Source organism: Meriones unguiculatus, chromosome 10, assembly GCF_030254825.1.
Source record: "Meriones unguiculatus strain TT.TT164.6M chromosome 10, Bangor_MerUng_6.1, whole genome shotgun sequence".
Lineage (NCBI taxonomy): Eukaryota > Metazoa > Chordata > Mammalia > Rodentia > Muridae > Meriones > Meriones unguiculatus.
Genome location: NC_083358.1, coordinates 108,630,199 through 108,649,489, shown reverse-complemented (window position 1 = coordinate 108,649,489; position 19,291 = coordinate 108,630,199). Strand labels below are relative to the sequence as shown.

General features: G+C 52.7%; 1 protein-coding gene across 4 annotated transcripts; it reads left to right on the top strand.

The window, feature by feature from the left end:
* Positions 1–389: 389 nt before the first annotated feature.
* On the top strand, positions 390–18,356 carry Ankrd35 (ankyrin repeat domain 35). Of its 4 annotated transcripts, none has more exons than XM_060393052.1 (13): positions 390–511; positions 7,620–7,754; positions 8,636–8,724; positions 9,078–9,142; positions 10,074–10,131; positions 10,242–10,312; positions 10,533–10,639; positions 11,241–11,425; positions 12,086–12,123; positions 12,284–14,233; positions 16,477–16,566; positions 16,766–16,831; positions 17,513–18,356. In XM_060393052.1, exons 2-13 carry the CDS (start codon positions 7,738–7,740, stop codon positions 17,570–17,572), a joined length of 2,796 nt encoding a protein of 931 aa, XP_060249035.1. In that variant the 5' UTR covers positions 390–511; positions 7,620–7,737; the 3' UTR covers positions 17,573–18,356. The 4 variants fall into 4 exon arrangements, with proteins under 4 accessions (XP_060249035.1, XP_060249034.1, XP_060249032.1 ...); XM_060393051.1 differs by lacking the exon at positions 390–511 and adding an exon at positions 857–966; XM_060393049.1 differs by lacking the exon at positions 390–511 and adding an exon at positions 1,102–1,286 and having other exon boundaries at positions 7,620–7,750.
* Positions 18,357–19,291: the final 935 nt, after the last annotated feature.

The following is a 19,291-nucleotide window of genomic DNA, read 5'->3' as shown; positions in this document are numbered from 1 at the left end:
CCTCTAGCTGTCCTGGAACTTGCTGTGTAGACCATCAGACCGGCCTCCGCTCGCAGAGATCCGCTCGCCTTGCTTTCCGGAGTGCTGAGGCTGCAGGCGTGAGCCACCAGGCCTTTTTCTGGCTTCTGTTTCAGAAGAGCCTTGCAAACCAGGTTAAACACTTCGCGCTTGGAGCATCTCAGAGGGAGGGGCTATCTGCTGCCGCGCCGCACTACCTGAATCCAAGCACGGGATTCGCACGGCAGATGGAGAAAGCTGACGCTTGGAGTCCTCTGAGCTCCACAAGCATGCCCGCCCTTGGCACACATTCACCCCCTTCCCCCCAGTAAATGAATTAATGTAAAGCATTTCTAAAAAGCACTCTGGGCTTTATTCCATAGGGTTTCCTGCGTATTTCGGTGGGCTTGCTCGGGTTACAGGGAAGAGAGAAGAGATGGGACGGTCAGACGGGTTGGCTGCAGCCGACACCGGTCAAACAAGAATTGCTATGAACTGCGTCTCAAGAACAACGGTAAGGAAGCTAGTTTGTTTGTCTTTGGAGAGGGGAAGCACGCAGTACAGCTCCTCCCCTTGCTTCCTTCCCAGAGCCGCGTTAGCGCGATTGCTCGATCCCGTCCTGGCTTCTGTACCCCTCGGGTTGCGTTGGTGCCCAGGTCTGCTCGGCGCCGCAGGAGCCTGTGCTTTCCGAACCGTTCTCTTTAGAAGCTCTCGGGGCTTGGCTTTCCGTTGGGGAGGAGGGGATGAAGCACACGCGGGTCGTGACTAAAGGCCTCTGGGTGTGACTAAGCGTCACCACGGGTAAAAGCGTCAGGGCCGTCGAAGCTCGTGGAGGTCCGCGCGCTGGCCCGGGGCGGGAGGGGCGCGGCGGGGCGGGATTTGGGGCGGAGCTCCAGGCGCAAAGGCGGGGAGCGACGGGCTGGGAGTCGCCTCTGCGGAGGCCGCGAGCATCCCTCTGAGACGCAGTGGGTAGGTGCAGGGGGCCCGGGCTCAGGATGAAGGGAGGGACTTGAGGGCCAGCCCAGGTGGCGGCTGGGGACTGCGGGCCTTTTGCCCCCGCAGGGGCGGGGCCGGGGCGGGGCTTTCGGCTCAGCCGTCCGGCGCGAGTCTCTGATTGAGCGCGCTGGGATCTGGGGCGGGACCCGTTCCGCTCTTTGACAGCTGTCTCCGGCACCGCTGCGGAGTGGGTTTGGGGATCTGTGGCCCGGCTCTCTGCGCGTCCCCGTCCCCCCGCAGCCCGAGCCCCGGCCATGAAGCGCATCTTCTCCTGCTCCAGTTCACAAGTGGCGGTAGGTGCCAAATGTGCGGAAGCAGGGCTGGGGCCGGGGGCCAAGCCCTGTGTTGACAGAAGACCCGAGTCCCGTCTCCGTGGCGGGTCGCGTTAAGCCTGCATTAGTCTCTTTCCTGCGCTGCTGCCAGCCCTGCTAACTGGACTTATGGTGTCATCCAAAATATGTTCCTCAACCTTCCTAATCTTTTCCTTCCCAACATTTACGACTTCCAGCTTCTGATGTGCTCTCTGAAGACCCGTCCTCTTCCAATGGCTCTGCTCTCTACTTCAGCTCTGGCTCCCGGTACCAGCCCACCTCCAGACGTCTCCCCCAGCCTTTGCCTCCGTTCCTACTTCCACCTCTAATCCCTGCCCCATAGCTTCGTTTTCCATCCCTACAACTTTCTCTCCCACACAGCTCCACTTTTACTGTTGGCTTTCTGCCCCAAAGTACTCTCAGCCCGGCGCCTTCTCCCAGTCCTTCTTCACAGCCCCTCTCCATCCTTCTCCTCTGTTCCGCTCCGTGACACATCCATTCCCATTCTCTCAAGCATCACTCCAAACCTCTTTCCAAGAGGCTAAGCAGCATGGATTCTCTGCTTTCTCTTTAATTTCTGGCCACCTTTCCCTCAGCATTACTCCCTCCGCCTGGACCTCCTGCCTGCTCACGGTGGTTTAATCTCCTAATCTAGCTAGCTGGACGGGCGCTGTCAGAGGGCAGGCCAGTCGCCTGGCTGATGCCCAGGAGCCTGGGTGAGTTGCCTGCAGAATACACCCTGGCCTGTTCACTGCAGTCTCTGGTCCTCAGACTGGTTCTTGGAACCAATCAGGTCTTTCTGCCAGGGACCCTCCCTGGTTATTCCTTCGTCTAGTTTGGAATTTGTGTTCATCTTCTTTGGTTGAGTTCGGGGAATGTGATGGTGAGGGAGAAGAAGACAGAATGGACTGGCGATGACAGAGCTCCTGGTAGAGGATGCTCTATTCTCCGTGCTCCCCCCTCTAGAGCAAAACAAGGACTTCAGAAGGTGGTGGTTCGGGGAGGGTACAGCTTTCCTTCTGGAAAGAGATCTTCCAGAGTGACCCTCTGTAAAGACAGAGCATCTTTTGTGGAGACTCGGGTGTGGGCTGCTTAACTGACTTGTCCTTCACAAGCAAACGTGAGAACTGTTCAGGCATCTCACTGTGCGCGGGCAGGCCACAGAACCCTGGCAGAAAGCTGTGAAGCAAGAGTAGGAAGTGCTGCAGTCTGTCTCTGTCCCATTTACAGTCACTTTTACACACAGCTTCTACACACTGACCAACCAGTCAAAAGGCATTCACTATTCCAGGTAACAAAAACTGAGGCTACCTGGATCCTAGCTTAACTCTCAGTGATTTTCTTCTAATCCATGTCTACTTTTCCCTAAATATGGAAGGCCCCTCAGCCATTCCACTTTTTCAGATTATGGAGGAGAGACAATGTCATTCTTTTATTTTCCCCCCTTCTGGAGACAGGGTTTCTCTGTGTAGCTCTGGCTGTCCTGGAACTCTCTCCGTAGACCAGGCTGGCCTCAAACTCAGAGATCTGCCTGCCTCTGCCCTCCCGAGTGCTGGGATTACAAGCATGCTGTCATGTCCAGCTTATTTCATCCTTCTTTGGTTCTTGCATCCACATACTAACCAGGCCCAACCCTGTTTAGCTTCTAAAATCAAGCAAGTTCAAGGTGATGTGGTCCTAGGCTCTTTCTGATTCTCTAGTCTTTGGGCAGTGCCTCCTTTCCCAGATGCTGGAGTGAGCGATGGATGAGATCTTGGGATCTAGAACCCTCCCTCCATCCACTCATCTGAACTCTTGCTATTGCAAGGTTGTAGCATATGAAGTGTGTAGGGTAAAGGGCACAGCTGTATGCCTAGAACAAGAACATCTTTTCTCAGATCAAGCTTGCAGAAGGCGTTAAAACGGGCTGGCTTCAGCTAGAAGTTGTTTCTTCAAGAAACCTGACCATAATAATCGCAAAGACAATGTCCTCTGCTTACCACACTGAGTCTATCACAGATAGTGCGACAGCTTTCCTGGGCACTCCAGAAGCCCAGCTTCCCAAGTATGCCAGCAGATCGTATCTCCTTATCCCAGTTCAAGACCTTGCACAGGAACCTTCATTTGAGGCAAGGATGGGAGAGCAGTGGCCATTTAACAGCCAGTCTGCATTAGGCTGAGGATGTAGCTCAGTTGAGAGAGTGCTTTCCTAGCATGCATGAAGCTCTAGGTTCAACCCTCAGCTCCATGTACCTGGGCATGGTGACACTTTCCTGTAGTCCCAGCACTCAGGCAGAAGAATCAGAGGTTCAGGGCCATCCTCTGCTACAGATGGAATTGTCTCAAAAAGTAATAAACCAACAAAATCTAACGTACTTGGCTTACTGCCTCGGAAGATGACAAAAACTCAGCCCCTCTAATCGCAGATTATTTGACTCAAAGTCAACAATGTTGGCATAAATCTAAGTTTACTCTGACACAGACAAGAGGTGGGCTGGTGAACAGCTTTCAGCCTGTGGCCCCAGCTCAGCATAGGGGAACTTCTATTGCATGTAAAGCGTTAAGGCCCTCCAAGGCAGACTTCCCATTTCCACCCACCCAGTCTTCAGCAGAAGACACTCCTGCATTACCTGTTGGCGTCTTGGTTTCCTGTCTTGACAGGATCCTGAGAGTTCACAGTCAGAGACTGGAGCAGGCAAAATTACTTGCGCACGGGTTCCCTAATCTCAGCTATAGCAATGACATCCCTTGTCCTTGTTAGGGAGCCTGCTGATAATTAATTTGGTGATTGTTCCCCCGAGGCTGTGATGTTAATCCATTGTCTCCTTTCCAAGGTGCTAAGGCCAGCAGTGGGCTGAGCCTTGGACTTTGGAAGCAGTCTTCTTGTACATTCCTGTGCAGTGGTTTCATGGTGAAGAATTTCTGCCCATTCTAAAGTCTCCCCGGCATAACAAGGCTGTGTGAAGTAAGCCGGGTGGAATTAGAAGGACCTAGCTGCAGAGGAACACAAACGCAGCACCGAACACACTCCTCTGCCTATCTATCTTGCCTAACACATTGGCTTGGACGAAGATTTTCCACTCACTTAGCTGGAGAATGTTAAGCCCTGGCACATCCAAAAAGTGCCAAGCAGAGCCGAGAAGGACGAGGACTGGAACTTCCATTTATTCTGTGTCTGCTCCGTGAGAGAAACAAAACCCAATGCTTTGTCTGTGCTTGTATCATCAGAGAACTGAGGTTCAAGGAAATGTGTATACGCCTGACGCAAAGCCAGAGTGCCAATGTGATAATTTTAGAGCTGGGTACACACTTAAGACCTCCTCCTCCTTGGGGGCAGGAGGAGGATGTGCGTGGCAGGCTAGTCAGGGAAATATACATCGAGAACAAGAAAGAGAGCCGGCGTTTGCGAGCAGAGGACTTGAGGCTAAGGTCAGCTGGTGGCACTGGTGTGTGGTAGGGCACTGTTTTCTATGGGATGACCTGGTTCCCAAGGGGCACTGAAAAGAAGCGTGTTCTTGCGAGTCAGAACCTGCCAGCTGTGGAGGAGTCATTCTGTTTGCTTTGTCATTTGAGAAAAAACCTGTTGGGAGACTCCTCCACACGCAGGGAGTAACATCCGAGAGTGAGTAGCTTTGCCCCGGAGGCATTCTCAAACTTTATCTGGAAATAAGTAATCCTTTTCCCATAGCTCTGTAATAGTGCGGTCTGAGGTGGAAATTAGGCCTGGACGCAAGAGGCCTGTGCTATTTCTAAAGCCAATGCCATTACTCTTTTATGTGATCCTGGACAGATGTTTTACACATGTGTGCTTCCATTTCTTTTTCTGTGAAAGACAGAAGATAATATCAGTCCTGTCTATTTTGGGGGACCATTAGAGGCTAATTGGAAGGACTAGGAGAAGTTACGAGTGTTTTATAGGAGCGTTACCTCAGAATCCCATCTAGCCTAGACAATTTTATGGCTTGGACCTTTAAATCTTTCCTGTGTTCATGATTAACAATTTGTACCGGCTATATAAACAGTACTTGAGAACGAATTATTGGGCTTCCACAGACTTTTTTTTCACCCTTTCCTAATCCCTCTTTCTTGTTGAGATCATGAGATGGAACAGGCCACCCCTGATCTCTCACTGCTTCCTGTTTTGTTGTAAGGATGCCATACATTTATGTGGTTCTATCTATATTGGCTTGTCTAATGCATTGTGGTGAGGTGGTTATTACTGCCTACATTTTATGTGCAAGGAAACAGGTTGGAGTGTTTAATGGCTTGCTCTAGGTTACAAAGCTGGGAGTGTAGCCGGAACCAGGTCCCAGACTCAGTCTAGCTGACAAAATGCCCGTCTTGAAGACTTTTCATTCATACCAATGATCTTTGCATTCCCCACTCCTTCCCTTCCCCGGACCAAACCAGGCTTCTCTGTGCTTGCAGCCCTAGGTGTTTTTACACAGCTCTTTCTTTTATGCCCTGTAATACTTCAATTATTTTAATTACTTCTCCACCCTCAAACCCTGAGCTGGAAGGATGGAACAATCTATGCTGAGGTGTGGCTGCTGTCTGGGACAGCTGCTCTCTGACAGGGAAACTAGGAGGGAGGAGGGAGGAGGGAGGAATCCCTTTCCTCCTCTTTTTTTTTGCTGCCTGCCTAAGCACAGCTAGAAATTGGCCTGCCCTTTGCTGGTTGTTTCCAGCGAAGAGGCGGAGAGACTAATGGACGACATAGCCAGATATGATAGAGGAAAGCAGAAACTCTGTAACCACTGCCCACCCCACCCCCAACTTGGGGACCCAGAGTCAAGGGCCAGAATGGAACCCAGAACCTGCACATGCCAGGATATTGCCAGCCTCTAGTGGGAGGGTTTTCCCCCCTCTTTTTGAGACAGTTTCTCCGTGTCCTGGAATTCTCTTTCTGTAGACCAAGCTGGCTTTGAATTCACAGAGCTCCACCTGCCCCTGCCTCCTGAATGCTGGTGTTAAAGGCGTGCGCCACCTCATCCTATCATTTGGTGAGAGTTTTAAATGAAATTTATTTTAAAAGGTAAATTTAGGGCCTGGAGAGACGGCTCAGCAGTTAAGAGCACTGGCTGCTCTTCTAGAGGACCTGGGTTCAATTCCCAGCAACGACATGGCAGCCCACAACTGTCTGAAACTCCAGTTCCAGGGGACCTGACATCTTCACATAGACATGCAGACAAAACATCAATGCACAAGAAATAAAAATAAACAGATCGTTAAAAAAAAGAGGTCTTGTCAGGTATAGTGTTATGCATGCACCTTTAAGATTCAGGAGACAAAGGCAGGAAAATTTCTGTGAGTTTAAGGCCAGTTAGGGCTGCAGAGTGAGTTTCAGGCTAGCCAAATCTACATAGACTCTTTCTCAAAAACAAACAAACAACAACAAATCCCCAAACAAAAACAAATAAATATGAAGAGTCCTAAAATGCTAGACATTCACCATTATTAATAATTTTGAAGCTGTGTGCCGGAGAACTACCCAAAGGCCCACATTCAAGAGGCTGAAATAAGAGGGTCTTGAGTTTGAGGCCCGTCTGCCTACACAGAGACTCTGAGACCAGCCTGAGCTAGCTTGACTCTGTTTCAACAAAGCAAAACAATTTGAAAATAATAAAAGTATCTGAGTGGTGGTGCTGTACGCCTTTAGTGCCAGCGCTTAGGAGGCAGAGGCAGGAGGACCTCTGTGAGTTTGAGGCCAGCCTGGTCTATAGAGTGAGTTCCAGGACAGCCAAGGCTATACAGAGAAACCCTATCTTGAAAACAACACAAAACAAAAAATAAACAAAGCAACAACAATCAAAACCCCCAAATAATAAAAGTAGTTTTTTGTTTGTTTGTTTATTTTCTGAAAGTCTTTTGGCCTCAAACTCGAGTCTCTTATCTCGGCCTCCCCCGTGCTGAGATTACTGGGATGTATCATCATACATACACACCCCAGCCCACAAGTGGGATTTCAGGCATGTCAAACTGGCCTTAAGCTGGCTCTGTAGCTGGGGATGGGCCTGATCGTCCTGCCTCCCCCTCCTGGGACGCTAATATCAGATGCTAAGTTTGAGCCACCACACCAACCTTTGCAATGTTTAATTCAGGGATCCCCGAGGCCCCTCTGGGTCCATGGTTGACAGCTGCTGTTGGTAATTCTTGGTGACGCGTGGACTGGTAGGTGTTTTGCCGGACCACTTACTGATCTGCCGCTCCGTGACAGGTGATTGTGAGCAGCGAGGACCTCCGGATGCTCCTTTCCTCTTCCTGGGCATCTAGTGTCGCTTTTTTCTCCCGTCCCCCTGCCAGCCCCAATGGTCATACAATCTGTAACTCCACCAGGTGGAGAAATGGAACCGCCGAGACCAGAAGCTGCTGGAGGCCGTGCAGCGGGGGGATGTGGGACGCGTGGCCGCCTTGGCCTCTCGGAAGTCAGCCCGACCTACTAAACTAGACTCAAATGGCCAGTCCCCGTAAGTAAGTCTCCTTGACCCTGCCCTGGTGTGTGGTCCTTTTTGAAAACTTCAAACTTCAGAACGATCAGGGGAGGCCTATAACTTCAGAGCCCTTTTATTATTTGAATTGGCAAGCGTATGGCTAAACCTTTGCCATGTATCAAGCACAGAACAAACGAGGAAGGAGGATTTTGTCCAAGAGTTTCAACCTCTGCACAAGCCACATTGACTTGAAAAGGCTATAAAGCTCGTTAAGCCAACAGAGAAGTAATTGCTAAATAAAATTTCCTCATCGAAAGAGTTAGGAGGGGGTGTATGTGGGGAATGAAGGAGTCATGGGAATCATGAGGCTAGAGGGGGGCGCTACCTGCTGCCAGCCTTCTGCTCTGGTCTGGCTAACTCTTTCTCTGATACAGGTCTCTGATACAGGTCTCAGAGGGCTCTGATACAGGTCTCGGGAGGGCCCTGTGCTGGGAGAGGCAGACAATCATGGGTTCCCTTAACGTCCCTACAACAGTCTGAAATCCTTTGATTTGTAGCTCTTCTAGCTTTTCTGGCAGCGTCCTCTGACTTCACAGCTGTAGGTCACGGAGGCAAGGCTTCTCTCTTAGCAAGGCAGACTGGGAGCCTCCCTCTCTGCTCTGGGAGTTGGCTTTGGGCTAAGGAGCAGAGGAAGCAGAGCTTATTAAAGTTCCCCCTTGTTGGCTGTGCTGGTACCTGCTTATAATCCCAGAATTTGGGAGGATCAAGCATTTGAGGCCAGCCAGGTCTCTACAGTGAGATTCTACCTCAAAACAAACAATCAAAGCCAAAGTAAAGACAAAGAGTTGTGTCCCCACCCCACCCCCACTTCACCCCCTGGTCTTTGATCCCCATTCTGTTTCTTGGCTTTGACACTGACAGCTTCCATCTGGCAGCCTCCAATGGCCTGACAGAGTGTCTGACAATCCTGCTCGCAAACGGGGCTGACATCAACAGCAAGAATGAGGACGGTGAGTCAGCCAGCACCGCCGGCCCCTGTGCCGCAAGACTGTCTCTGTGGCTGCAGAGGGGCCGGTGCTGGGCTCTGATGGCAGTGCCAGCTGTGGGCCTCTGCTGCTTTGCTCAGTAAGTCTCGGCCAGCATCTTCCTGTAAGCCAGGCACACCTCACCCTAGCTGCCCCGCCTCCACCGAAGGTACCAGCTGCTCTGGGAACAGGAATTTCTGGCCCGGTGTGGCCTAGAGCTTCTCTTCTCTAATCTCCCTCTGATTATCTGTGCGTCTCTTGCCTTCCCTCCCAGTGAGTCATCTGAATTCATGGGGCCACCCACCCCTCTCTCTCTCTCTCTCTCTTTCTCTTTCCAGGAAGCACCGCCCTTCACTTGGCCACCATCTCCTGTCAGCCACAGTGTGTGAAGGTCTTGCTTCAGGTAAAGGCAGTCCTGCGACGCTCCTGTGCGGGCAAGAAATGCAGCACTGCCCATCCTTGTCTAGTAGTAACTGACAACATTGTCTCATTCCAAATAATACAACCACCAGCCACTCATTAATATGTCCACAAACGTGTGTTTAACACCTCCTCTGTGCGTGTGCCATGCTCGATCCTGTCTTTAGGGGCAGGTCAGAAAGCAGAGCACCCAAGGACTAGTGGGCTCTGCCGATGGCAGAGTCACTGCAGAGACTGCTACACATGTGGGCAGGTAGAAGAAGAGCAGGGATGTGCAATTAAAAATGTCTTTGCGGGGAGAGGCTAGTAAGAGGGATCCGCAGGTCAAAGAACTTGCTGCCAAGTCTTGTGACCTGAGTCTGACCTCCAGAACCCACGTGGAAGAATAGAACTGACCCCTGTAAGTTGTTCCCTGGCCCCCACAAGCATATCCATAGCCCCCTCCCCAAGTAAGAATAAAGAAAGAAAATACGGCGGGAAGGGGCGTTATAGACAAATAGCGTAAACAAAAATATACAGGTGTACTGACATGTGGGTGATTGAAGTCTTCCAATAGACCGCCGAGCACACACTGACTATTCTCCTTTTATTACTCCTGAGCTTTTCCAAATTTCAAGTAATGGTCCCTAAACTCCAGCCAATTCAGGCGTCATTTCCTTTAATAATGTTTGTTTACTGATCGCCTGTTTTGTTTGTTTGTTTTCTTTGTCCCTAGTTAGAGTTAGGACTGAGTTTCAAGGCTGTCCGTCATCTGCAGGGAATGACTGGGCTTGCCTGGCAGTTGGCTTCCCTCAGAACTATGGTCCTCCTTTTCCTTTTCATATTACCATGGAAACTGGTGACTCAATACGGGGTCCGGGGTGAGGATGCTAACACCAAGCTCCATCGCTGCTTCTCTCTGTGGCTATTTACAGCATGGTGCTAACGAAGATGCTGTGGACGCAGAAAACCGTAGTCCGTTACACTGGGCAGGTGTGTGCCCGGGGGCTGCTGGGAAGAAGGCTGGGAAACATGAGAGGAGGTCATGGGAGGGAGGGACAGATGCTCTTCAAACCTCACCAAACTTCTTTCACTCCTTCCAGCCTCCTCTGGCTGTGCCTCGAGTGTCCTCCTGCTGTGTGACCATGAAGCTTTCCTGGATGTGCTGGACAATGTGAGTATCAGATGGACCAACGGGCGGCGTCTCACACGGGGAGGCTGCCGCTTTCTCTGTGTTCGGTTGGCCAGATCCTGCGAGTCCCTCCTCCATCCCTCTTCTCCTTATCCTTTGGGGAGCCCCAGGACTTAAGCTTGTTTCAGCAGGGGGAGAGGGGAGTTGGTAGGGTTGTACGGTCAGATCCTTGTCTCTCGCACTGTCCCACAAACCTCTGCAGGATGGACGCACGCCCCTGATGATCGCGTCGCTGGGTGGCTATGCAGCTATCTGCTCACAGCTGCTGCAGAGGGGTGCCCGGGTGAACGTCACAGACAAGGATGACAAGTGAGAGTCTCTATCTTCCATCCAGGCCTTTACCTATCTAGAAAGGAGCCCGTGGGCACAGCGCACGCACTGGAGAGAACAGGATAGTCTCTGTTCTTCGCGGCCTCCTCCCTTCCCAGGAATGACTCAGAAGAGCTTTGCTTGGTGCTCTGACTACGGCAGCCATGCTAGCACAGATGATGTTAGGAGTAGACCGGCTACCTCTGGGACCACTGCTCTAATTTGCTGCTTCCTAAGCAGTGGGGTTCTTTCCCTCCAAACTTATGCAGAAGATGAGTGTAGTGGTGCGCTTGGAGTCCAGTCCTCGGAGGGTTGAGGCAGGAGGATTATGAATATATATGTAGTTGTGTGTATGCATGTGCATGTGCAGAACTTTAGCATTCTGTAAAGCAGACAAAAATGGAGCCCTCCCAGTGGTCCCATTTTCTGATGGTCCAGTTCCAAGGAACACCCCTGGAAAAGTCCTACCCTGGGGCAACGCTTTACCCCTGGCTGGCGTTGGTGTGCTGGTCTGGCTCCACGGAGTGTGGGCTTACCCTGTGACTGGAACTCCTGAGACCAGGAGGGGAAGCTGATGCTCCAGGTTTGTCTCCGTTCACAGATCAGCCTTGATCCTGGCCTGTGAGAAAGGCAGCTCTGACGTGGCTGAGCTGCTCCTGAGCCACGGAGCAGATGCTGGAGCCGTGGACAGCTCGGGGCACAATGCTCTGGACTATGCTCTGCGTACACAAGACAAGGAGCTGTGGAGGCTGCTACAGCAGGCGCTGAACCGACGGCGGAGAGGCGGTAAAGTCCCTTCATGCCTCCAAGAGTCTCTTAGCCAAAGAATTAAAGAAGCCTCTTAGTATCCACTGCTCAGGAAAGCAGTCCACCGGGGAAAAAAAAAAAAGTGGATTGCCGGCTTTACCAAGTTAGTGCTGCTACGTTTTGGAAACAATGTACTCCATGTTCCCCTAACAAGGTCACAAAATTCCTCAGTGCAGCCTTTGCTTACGGACCGCAACTCTGGCTAATGTTTTTGTTATTGTTTATTTGTTTTTAAGAAGGTTTCTCTGTGTAGCCCTGGCTGTCCTGGAACTCACTCTGTAGGCCAGGCTGAGCTCAAACTCAGAGGTCCTCTTGCCTCTGTCTCCCAAGCGCTGGGATTAAACGGCTCTTGCTATTGTCATCCATGTGATTTCTATTTTTGCCCACCACCGACGCCTCAATACCTACTCTACCACCGTGATCAATAAAAAAGAAAGGAGCAAACAAAACAAAGGAGCCCTCCGTCTCTGGGCTAGGAAACCAGAGTTGCTGGGTAGTGATGGATCCGTGGAACAGGAGTGTCACCACGAAGTTGTGTGTGAGGCCTTAGCATAGTGAGAGGCTGCTTTTCCCCTAACGAAGTCTGAAAACTGAAGGAGAGCTGAGTTCTTATTCGTTGTTCTGTGTCTTCTGTTACAGGTCATGGACTGGTTCAACACCCAGATCACGCACCTCAGGTATGACCCCTAAGTGTCTCCCCTTTTTGTTTCTGACTTACCTGCAACCCCCAAGAAAGTCCAGTAATCCGTGTGGGCATCAAGTCATTGTCAGAGAAGCAAGCAAGGTCTTTGCGAAGGCGAGTCTTACAGCCTCACGTTCCTGTTCTTTCTGACATAGGCCTCTCCATCCGGGCCTCAGGTGGGGTCGCCTCCTAAGAGCTCCTGGGGAGTAGAGCCCGAGGAAGAGCAGGAGGATAAGGAGGAGGAAGAGCGGTGCTCAGAAGAGTGGAAGTGCAGGTATGAAGAGGAGCGGAAGAAAGTCTCTCAGCTGGAGCAGGAGCTGGCCCGAAAGGCGGAAGAGTGCAAGGCTGGAGCCGCGGCCTTCTTAGGCCTAGAGACCCGGATTAGAGAGCAGGTGCAAGAGCTGGAGCACATCCTGCTGCGAGAGCCTGGCGATCCAGGGAGACAGGGCCCTGGCCTCCGGCCTGGGGGAGATGGTATGGAGCAGGGCTGTCCCCTGACCCTGCTGGCTGAGCGGATCCAAGAGCTGAAGAAGCAGCAGAGGGCAGCAGCCACAGCAGAGCCGACACCAGCCCCCGAGAAAGCTGAAGAGTTAGCGCCAGCAGAGATCCAGCGTGAAGCCCGCGGAAAGTCCCAACAAGAACAGGGGCGGCCCCAGAACTCAAGGCCTGAGAGCATCGGAAACGGCGCAGGACGGCAACCCAACAGCTATGGGGGCCAGAACGCTGAGCAGGTGTGTGCTGGCCAGAAGGCGAGGCCCCCGGCTCTGGGGACTGACCCAGCGGGCGCACTGGGAGAACCAGCGGGCCTAGCAGCCATGGACCAGCTTCTCCTGCAGCTGAGGGAAGAGCTGGCCGCCGTGTGGCGGGAAAAGGATGCTGCCAGAGGGGCTTTGTCCAGACCAGTGCTGGAGGGAGCCCTGGGGGCTCCCAGAGCTGAGGCTGCAGCAGCTGCTTGGGAGAAGATGGAAGCCAGGCTGGAGAGGGTGCTGGTGAGGTTGGATCGCGCAAAAGCGGGGCTGCAAGTGAGACCCGAGGCCCCTGCCCAGAGGTCCCGAGACGGAGCCCCCAAGGCAGTCCCAGGATGCATTAAAGAGCAGGAAGAAAAGACGACGGCTCCCGGAGCCAGGGGGGAACCCTTGGGGGCCCCTGGAGGAGAACAGGCCTCAGGAGGAGGCCTGGCGAAGGGACCCCTGGAGAAAGAGGTGTCAGCACTGAGACTGAGCAACAGCAACTTGCTGGAGGAACTGGGGGAGCTGGGGAGGGAGAGGCAGCGTTTGCAGGGAGAGCTGCAGTCCTTGACCCAGAGGCTACAGCGGGAGTTCGTGCCCAAGCCCGAGGCGCAGGTTCAGCTACAACAGTTACGGCAGGACATGGGGTCGCTGACGCAGGAGCTGGCCGCAGAGAAGGAGGCGACGGAGACGCTGCGCAGGCGACTGGCCTCCCACAACAGCTGCCTCCAGAGACTGTGGAACTGCCTCCCCCCAGACCTCGCGGGCAAGAACTCAGGCCCCCTGGAGGAGCTGCAGGCCTGCATCAGCACCCTGGCCGATAAGTACCAGGAGGCCCAGCAGGTGCTGGCTCGGTTGGAGGAAGAAAACCAGCAGCTGAGGGCATCCCGGGCCCCCTGCGGGGAGCCGGAGGCGTCCCCCCAAGTGGCTGCCCTGGAAGAAGATCTGGGGAAGCTGGAGGGAGAGCTCCGGGCCGTGCAGGCCACGATGAGCGGGAAGAGCCAGGAGATCTGCAAGCTCAAGAAGCTGCTCTACCAAGCCACGGAGGAAGTGGCCGAGCTCAGGGCTCGCGAGGCAGCCAGCCTGCGGCAGCACGAGAAGACGCGAGGCTCGCTGGTGGCCCAGGCCCAGGCCTGGGGCCAGGAGCTCAAAGCCGTGCTGGAGAAGTACAACACGGCCTGCCGGGAGATGGCCCGGCTGCGGGACGCCGCGGCGGAGGAACGTCGCCGCAGCGAGGACCTGGCGGCGCGGGCGGCCGAGCAGGAGCGCCAGGCCGGCGAGATGCGGGGTCGCTCGGAGCAGTTCGAGAAAACCGCCGAGCTGCTCAAAGAGAAGACGGAGCACCTCATCGGGGCTTGCCGGGACAAGGAGGCCAAGGTGAGGGGTGGAGGCAGCCTGGGAGGGCGGTGTGTTCGTGGGGCTTGCAAGGACCGCTCTGGGCTCGCCTAGGGCCGGAGTGGTTTGGGGCTGAGACTGGAGCGGAGGTGGAGCACAGACAGAAGAGATATAAACAAGCAGCTTGTTACAGGAGAGGAGAGGGCGTGGCCACTAAAATTCGGTACTTGAGTTCAGAAGCTCTCCCCCAGGGCTACCATGAGGGAACAGCAAGGCCAATTACTATTTTATCTTAATCCCGTATTAGCCCAGCCCAGCGGTGTAATGAGCTCTGCGGTTTTACCGAGGCTCAGGGCTGGCTCAGAGGCTAACGGGTTAACCGTAGCTGTCCTTCCCTCCTGCTCCCTTCGCCGTGGGCCCTCCAAGCGTTGTCCACAGGCCAAAAGTACAGCAAAGCAGAGGAAAATGAAACAAAACAAAGAGAAGGACGGTGTGGAGAACCGTGCGGGCAGACACTCAGCAGGTGGACACAGGAGCCAGGTGTAGGGCCCTCTTCAGCTTCAGAGCTAGTTCCGAGCCGCCTTGGGCTCGCGAGGCCGTGCAGAGACACCAAGCAAAGCCGAGTCACCATTTTCTCAGGGCTGCTGGGTAACGAGCTTTCTTTCATATATTCTAAACCACCCATTAGCAAACGGATCTACAAGTACTAGAGCTACCCGCCAAATGAGTGAATTCAGATTTCTTACCGTGTACACGTGTCCAAATTTAGAGCACTGGAAGAACAGAAAGAATGTCTACCTGGTGTATAATGCATTGACAGGAGAAATGTTGTCCTAAGTAGGCATCGCCATGGAAGGGAGTTAAAGGAAGAGGCCTTTTGTGGATAAATGGCAAGAAAGTCAGCAAGTGAGAATGTCACACACACACACACACACACACACACACACTGGGTGGGTGCTGACAGTTGGCAGATACAGCTCAGCGGCAGACGGATTGCCCAGCATGTCTGAAGGCCTTAGGTTCCATCCCCAGCACTGATAACAAAACGATAAATAAACCTTAATAGCAGACCGATCGTGACAACTTTCTGTGTTGTTTGAGACAGTGTCTCACTATGAAACCTGGCCTGGCCTGCAGAAGTAAACCAGGCTGGTCTTTAGCTCACAAAGGTCTCAGCCTGTTTCTGCCTGAGTTTGATAGTAAAGGCTTGTGTACCCTGCCTGACAATTTCAAACCCACAGAGATTCACCCCAAATGCCTGGCTAGCCCTGTTTCAAATAAAGTTTGAGGTTACGCATAAAAAAAAAAAGATTTATTTATTTCATGTATATGAGTGCTCTATCTGTGTACCTGCATGCCTGAAGAGCATCAGGCCACATTATAGATGGTTGTGAGCTACCATATGGTTGCTGGGGATTTGGACAAGCAGCCAGTACTTTTAACTGCTGAGCCGCCTTTTCAGACCCCTGAGGATATGGCTTAATGGCAGAGCATCTGCCTAGCATGAGCCAGGTCCTGGGTTCATCCCCCAGCACCACCACCGGAAAACGAGAAAGAGAAAGAAAGAAAAGAAATTGCTTTGCTGGGCCTGGACAAATGGCTCAGCAGTCAAGAATGCTTGCTGCTCTTTCATAGGACCTCAGTTCGGTTCCCAGCATGCACCTAGAAACTCACAACTATCTGTAACTCCAATTGCAGAGGATTTGAAGTCTTATTCTGGCCTTTGCAGGCACCAACACCACTCAGGCAGGCAAAACACCCAGACGCATCAAATATAAAACACTCAGGGTAATTTGGGGCCAAAAGTTGTGGCAGCACATGCCTTGAATCTCAGTCCTGTGCAGGCAGAGGCAGGAGGATCCTTGTGAGTCTGAGGCCAGCCTGGTCTATGTAGTGAGTTGCAGGCCAGGCTAATGGACACTGGGCAGATCCATACCCAGGGTTCCCAGAGAGGGGCTGGCAGTTATGTTCGGTGCCTACCAAGGCTATGCACTTCTGTCTCTGTGCAACGGGGGGCAAACACACATCCTGACATACTTCCTGCCTTCAACCTCCCGCCTATGTGTGATCAAGCACATTCTGTGCAGTTGAAAAACCAGCCTTGTTTGCAGAGGCGAAAACACATGGCTTGTATACATGAGCAATGTCCCCCAGCATCCCAGGAAGCTCTCTGTCCTTGGGCAGAGGTTACCAGCATTTTTGTTTTATGGATCTCTTAAGCACAGTGATTTAGGCTTAAAACCTAGCTTTAGCCCTCGCATCCCTTTCTCTCCCTTTGGCCTTAGATCAAGGAATTGTTGAAGAAGCTGGAGCAGCTTTCAGAGGAAGTTCTAGAAATCCGGGGGGAGAATGCCCACCTCGCCTTGCAGCTGCAGGTAGGTTTCGGCTTACAGGGAAGTGGGTGGTGGTAGGGATGGGGTGGGCGGGAGCGGAAGTAGGGCGATTCAGGAGGCTGGCCAGGCTGGACCAGTGATGGGCCAACGGAGCCTCAGGAAGCTTCGCCTTACCCCTCCCTCATGCACGGTGGGTGTGCAGAGGGTGGGCACGCGACTACCCGTGCATGCTCTCTACCAGGATTCCCAGAAGAACCACGAAGAGATCATCTCCACCTACAGGAATCATCTCCTGAACGCTGCTCGGGTGAGCTTGGTGGAGTCTGGGAGGAAGCGGAGGTACAGAGCTGGGGGCAGGAATGCCACGCTTGCCCCTCCTCTCTCCTGTACATACTTGCCATTTTTTCAGACCCCTGGACCCCTGGCAGGTCTCTGGGTCTCACTGAGGAGATCAAAAGAGGCTCTGTGTGAGCGTGGAAGGAGGAGGCGTTTCTTCTTCTCCTTCCAGTTCCCTAATCAGTTGTGAGGATTTTCCCTGTCCTCACGCCCCTCTCAGGTTCTCCTGGGGTGACTTTGCCTGAATCAAGGAAGAGTAGGTGGTCCCTGCCCCTCTCTTAGGGATGATGAAGAATGGAGCTGCAATCACAGTGGGTGTTTGTTTCGTAGTCCTAGCTTGCTCCTCGCAGCAATCCCGGAGAGCAGACATCATTCTCTTCCTTGTGAAGACGGGAAGACAGACATAGAAAAGCTAAATATTTTACGTTCCAGATGAGGTCAGAGATCTAGCTCATTGACAGAGCACTTGCCCTGTAGGCAGGAAGCCCTGTTCAGTCACAGGTACTGCAAATAACACAGCAGACAAGCTTGAGGAGAATTTGTCAGGGATTACGGGATCCTGAGAGGTGATGACTGCTGTGCTGCCCCTCCCCTGCCTTCCCCACGGCCGCCCGCTCGTCATCCTCCTCCCTGTCTTTCCTGTCACCCCCAGGGCTACATGGAACAGGACGTGTACACGATCCTCCTTCGAATCCTCAGCATGCAGGAGTGAGGCAGACTCACTCAGAGACAATGGCATTTCCCTTTTGTGAGTTGTGGGTGGAAGGTAACGAGTGGGGGGGGGGGGCTTTGGAGAAAGGACGTTAGGGAAGGACTGGGGTGGTTCCTTTTGCCTCTCGGGTGGCTCACGCTGGGGTGTCCCCTAGGGCATAGATCGTTCAAGGTAAAGTCAACTGAGGAGACAAGAGTGCGGGGAGTCAGTAGGAGGAGTCAGGACCTTGTGGGCAGGTGGCTTAACAGGAAGGACCAATGGGAGTGACTGTGGGTAGAACAGACAGGGAAGAACACTGGAATGTTTTCCTAAAGGCTGGCGGAGGGTGCAGGGTAATGGGACAGTGATGAAGTGGGACAGCAGGGCGGGATTTTACAGACCCCAGGCTTTTCATTCGAAAACCGGCTCTCCCCCAGTCTCCTTCCTACTCCTTTGCGGCAGCCTGTTTCCCGGACTGGAGAGACAAGCCGCCCCTTTGGGGAGGTGGGCGTGACGATGCAGAATTGTGTGCATCTCCTCTTGCGGGGAATAAGAGCCTTGCCCTGTACAGTGAGGCTCTATCAGGCTGTGGTGGGCGGGTGCGTAGGTGGTGGATTGCCCACTAGGGGCGGTGTGGGTGAGGCTTCGCTGGACACATGGACGCCAGACCTGAAAACCTGGACCCTGGAATCAGCACAGATGAGACCAGAATTGTGGATGTAAAAACTAGCTCCATGGAAAATAAAGCAGAAAACTGTAAAATAATAATAATAATAATAACAACAACAACAGTATGAATTTTATTTTCTATGCCTGCCCTAGCTCCCAGATGATGACGCCGAGACCTCTTGCATTTATTAACAAGCTTCAAAGCAGTAGAGCTGGGCAGATTCTCAGCTAGTCTAACCTGTCTGTGCTGGTCTGCCCAGTGCCCCATTACCTGGCAGTTTACCCTGTCACTCTGGCTGCTCCTGCTCCATCTTTGTCCTTATGGCGACTCCCCCATGGTGACCTCGGTGACCTCATGGCAACCTCTTCCTCATAGCTACATCCTCATGGCAACCTTCTCTTCGACCCTCCTCTTCTCTCTGTTCACCTGGGACCCTACTCCTGGGATTTTTAAGTCCTGCCTCAACTCTCCTGACAAGCTATTGGGCTCTGCTCTGCCGGCCGGTTCCTCCCCACTCCCTAACTCCTGACTTTTTTTTTTTTTGCGGGGGGGTTGGGAGGGGAAGGTTCTTCTCTCTATGTAGCCCTGGCTGTCCTGGAGCTCACTGTGTAGACCAGGCTGGCCTGGATCTCACAGAGATCTGCTTGACTCTGCCACCTACCTCCGGCTTCTTCTTTTTTTTTCTTTTTAAAGACTTTTTTAGATTACTTTAAATGTATGAGCCTGAATGTAGTTATGTGCACCACATCATAGTAAAGACAGAAAGATCATAGAGGTGATGAAGACAGCAGGGAAATTAGGGTGAGGACAGTGTGGGAGGGAGGACGTTGCCTTCAGGGAGGGAGCTGTGGCAGCCCTGCTGTCTTCCTGGTGCAGAGTTTGAAGAGCTTGGACTCTTCCTCCTTTTAGTTTTTGTTTTGGTTTTGGTTTTGGTTTGGTTTTTGGTAGCTGAATTTGCTGCTGCTGCTGCTGCTACTTCCTCACTTCCAAACTTTCATTTTGACTTGGTAAATACATTTGACATTAGATATGTACATGATGTTTACCCTTACTATTTCTCTTCTGTTCTC

Excerpts from the sequence above, each read along its gene's own strand:
- Ankrd35 (XM_060393049.1), top strand. The coding sequence starts at position 1,248 with ATGAAGCGCATCTTCTCCTGCTCCAGTTCACAAGTGGCG. Across the intron at positions 8,725-9,077 it reads CAACAGCAAGAATGAGGACG|GAAGCACCGCCCTTCACTTG; the intron begins GTGAGTCAGCCA and ends TTCTCTTTCCAG. Across the intron at positions 16,567-16,765 it reads ACCTCGCCTTGCAGCTGCAG|GATTCCCAGAAGAACCACGA; the intron begins GTAGGTTTCGGC and ends GCTCTCTACCAG.